The sequence below is a fragment of the Tupaia chinensis genome, unplaced genomic scaffold, assembly GCF_000334495.1.
Source record: "Tupaia chinensis unplaced genomic scaffold, TupChi_1.0 Scaffold000146_1, whole genome shotgun sequence".
Taxonomy (NCBI): Eukaryota; Metazoa; Chordata; class Mammalia; order Scandentia; family Tupaiidae; genus Tupaia; species Tupaia belangeri.
The window spans coordinates 16,470,313-16,474,179 of NW_006159616.1; the positions used below are offsets into that span (position 1 = coordinate 16,470,313).

The 3,867-nt window shown below is 53.2% G+C and overlaps 1 protein-coding gene across 1 annotated transcript in view; it reads right to left on the reverse strand.

Annotated features, from left to right (window-relative positions):
- The window catches only part of CAMTA1 (calmodulin binding transcription activator 1), a 1,029,661-nt gene that overhangs the window by 310,898 nt on the left and 714,896 nt on the right, over positions 1–3,867 (reverse strand). Inside the window, exon 7 of the mRNA XM_027770647.1 lies at positions 3,081–3,152. Coding sequence (XP_027626448.1) covers positions 3,081–3,152 — 72 coding nt within the window. The remainder of the gene's footprint in view (positions 1–3,080; positions 3,153–3,867) is intronic.

Here is a 3,867-nt window from a genome sequence, read left to right on the forward strand (position 1 = left end):
CATAGGTGGCATTGATAATATGGGACCCAGGCCTACATGGGTAGAAGCCCCTGCAGTGCTAAGTGGCGTTGAGTGACATCAGTTGGAAGATCTCAGAGGCAGGTGTGAGCTCGTGGCCAGCTGGCAGGAAATGGCACTGAGCTGAGGCTGCAATGCTGGAGCAATGCTGCTCCTTGAAGAAACTCTCCTTCATCCAGAATCACTCCCTCCCTCCTTCCTCCACATCTTCTTCTTTTCTAGATGGTTCCCCTGCAGCTGGCAGAGGCTCACACTGGATAGTGGGTTGTGAGGGGTGTGGTCAGCCCACTGCCCCTTTCCCCGGCACCTTGTCACGTTCCAAGGACCAGGCTGGCTTGTTAGGGGCCATGCTGGCACCTGAGCTGCCTCCTTTCTTAGCTCTCTCTGCAGACACTGTCCTGACACCTTCACTCCCACCCACTGCTTTTTCTTGGTAATTGGTGTCAGAGACAAACTTGGGCCAATTTCCACCTGGGCCAATGTCTCACTGTTTCTTTCCTATTTAATATCAGAGAAATTGCACCTGACCATGCCATCATTATCCTGGTGTTGTAATTAGCACCAGAACAAATTGCCCTGAGAGGCGCCGGCTGGCGCATTAGCTCTCCAGCTCGGAGAGGGACGTGCGTTGTGCTAATTGCTTTGGCCTTAGCTCCTTAACCTCCATCGCCCAGCACAGACTCGGGGGGGAGGGGGAGACCCCCACACCTGTGTACATACCCTCTTTGTTACCAGATCATAGAACCAAGAGTGATGCTTGAGGACACAAAGGAGAGGAAGTAGAGTGACACCTCCCCTGGGCATGGGGAGAGGAAATAGAGAGGTCCCAGACCAGCCATGAAGAAACCTGATCCTGTAATACTGGCTGGCCTTTGGGGAGACTCTGGCTCCCCCACCAGCTGGAAGGTAACAAAGCAGACGCACATGAATCACCCCGGTATGTCTCCAGCATACAGAGGTTGGGAGCTGAAGCACAAGGGCGAGGGAGGGCTGGGGCGGAGGAGCAGGACCCTCTACTTCTCACCTCGCTGGAGAAACCAGGCAGGAACAGCAGAGTCTAAGGGGGACCCGGAATGAGCAGAATGCAGTTTGGAAGTAATGAGCTCAGACCTCACGACCGCCCAATGGTGTCTGATTCCAGGAAAGTAAATTTAGTGGAATTAAAAAGCCTCAAGAGCATGATGGAATGAGAGGAGGCAGGTGGAGGCGTGGGCGCAGGAGGACAGGTCTGGAGGGGAGGACGGTACTTAGAGCAGGCGCCGGGCCTGTTGGCCGGGGCTCGGGGGCAGAAAGCCAGTTTCTGGGCGCTGCTCAACAGGAGGACAGGGGCTAGGCAGGGGAGAGAGCTTGCTGAAAGGTGTGCTGCCCAGGTCATGAAAACCAAAAAGGACAAGAGCCACATCAAGCCTAAGAGGGGGAGGCCGGAAAGGAGCTGCCTGGGGCTGCAGACTGCTCAGGATAAATGGTGCTTTTCTGAAAGCCAGGATTTGACCTTGGGGATGTGAGGACATAATCTAACATCGCCAGAAATCTGCCCTCTTAGTGAAACGCATGCTCCACTCCTGCATCAGGCAGAGGAGAAAACCATCTGCCAAATGGTGAAACACCTGAAGGTCCATTTTGAGCACAGGACACCGATAGTACTGTCCTGTCACTGTACCAAAGCTCCCTTTCACCAGGACGCAGGTCTGGAGCCATTAGAAAACCAGGTGCTACTGCATCAACCTCCAAGGGAGAGACGGGGACACTGACAATAGGGCAAGCTGTGGGGAAGCAGTTTCTTTGCAAATCAGCTTTTCCTGGGACATCTCAGGATGAACTTGCCAAACCACAGACAGTTCTTTCTGGTAACTGAGGGAGAAGGACTTGGAGGGTGTGGGCCAGGTAGAACTAGGGGCTGGAGGCCTTGTCTAGGTTGAGCCTTGGCCTTCACACTGAGATGGCTCTGGGCCCTGTGGACCCTTCCAGGCCAGCTTCCCTACAGCTAGAGGCCTCTCCGTGCTCTGTAGCACATGTGGTTCTTCTCTCTGACGTGCCCCCCATGGCACTGGGCAGGGGGCTTGCTTTCCCATCTGCTAGGCCCCTGTTAATTGCACTCCATGTTAGAGAAATCCTCTAACCACTGAGGTCCAGGGGTTTGCTAACAGTGGACATGGAAGGTGGGATCTTGGCAGGAAAGGGAAAGGCCTAAGGCAACAATTCCTGGGCAGAGATGGTAGGAAGAATTTGGGGTGATGGTGCTAAGCCTGCAGGGGATTAGTAGTACAAAGAACAGCTGTAGATTGGAGGACAAGCTTTGTAAAGGACCCAAGTTCTGGATGGATCCCTCAGATCTTCCCACTCTCATGGCGGCACCTTCTACTGAGCAAGACAGCTGTGTGGACAGATGAGTCCCCATTGGCAAGAAGCTAGGTGGGTCTCTGCCTCAACCTGCCCTTGGCTCGCAAAGCTGGACACAAGCACCATGGACAGAGACCTGAGAATCCGGCCACCGGTCCCCAGCCACAGCAGGTGTGCTCATGCTGCCACTTTCTCCATTCCCTCCACAACAGATATCACAAATCGATTACAGGGCTCCTTTCTTCAGAGCCAGAGGCTCCTCCTCCCCCAACAGCCATCACAATAAATCCAACTGCAACTGGCATGTTCTAGAAGCCTGTTTTCCACACATGCCTTAAGACCAACCTAGGAGAGAAAACGAATTTACAGCTTTCAGCCGACAGGCATTTCATCATCAGGAGCAGGAAGCTTAGCCTTCTTTCTTATCCTCACCAAAAGGAAATTGAGGCACCTTAGAAGCTTAAAGCACCTATTTTTACTTCTCATTGGGTGGGCAAGGACTCACCTTGCCACCAGGCTTTGTCCCCTTCCTGGCACCTGACAGTGGCAGACCAGCCCCGAGCTGGCCTTGGCACACATAACTGAAGTCTCTCTAGGAAAGCTTGCCAGGGCTCTCAGCCCAAAGCCACACAGCACACAGGAGCCCCATGCCCCCTCAGCGCCCTCCACAGTCCCTTCCCAAGCACCAGTGACGGAGGGGGGATCCAGTCCCGGCCACCTACCTGAAGGAGCCAGTAGCACCTCCGGTGGAAGGTGGGGATGATGGAGGAATGGACATAGCAGCCGTACAAGCACTAGGGAGAGAGGAAAAACGAGAATTCAGTTGGAAAGAGGGAAGGAAGGAAGGAAGGAAGACGGCGCAACGGAGAAGGAGCAAGAAAGGGCCGCAGCCACTGCCAGCAGACCCGGGAGCTGAGCGCCTCTGTGTCTGGCTCCAGCACCAAGACTTAGGTTCTGGGACAGTATTTAAGAAGCACTGTTAGATACGCCAGCAGGCAAATGCAGACGGGCAGCTGGGGTCCTTAACCTTTTGGGGGCCATAGAGGCCTCTGAGAATCCAGGACAGCCAAGGATGGGGGGGAATGCACAAATACTTTGCCTATAATTTTAGGGGCTATAAGTCATTCTCAAGTTTGTTTCTAGAGCCTCCGTTAAGACACTTTGGTGTACGGGGAGGAATGAAGGTTACAGAGTTGATTAAAACACACTGAACACACATGCGCACTCAGACCTTGCCTCGCCAGGTGGGCCTGGCTGACAGGAGCCCAGTGCAGGTGGAGATCAGTGGAACCACACTGCTAGGACTGATCTCCAGAGCCAGAGAGACGTGCCCCTCCCCCCCAATGGCACTGGGCATCCCCCCGTTTTTCATCCCTGTTTTTTGTTTTTGAATGATGATTTACTCATTGATATAGTTTTTTTTCTTTTTCTTTTTCTTTTTTTTTTTAGTATAAACCTGCATCTTTTTTTTTTTTTTTTTGGAGAGGTTTTTGCTATAGGGCGCATGCG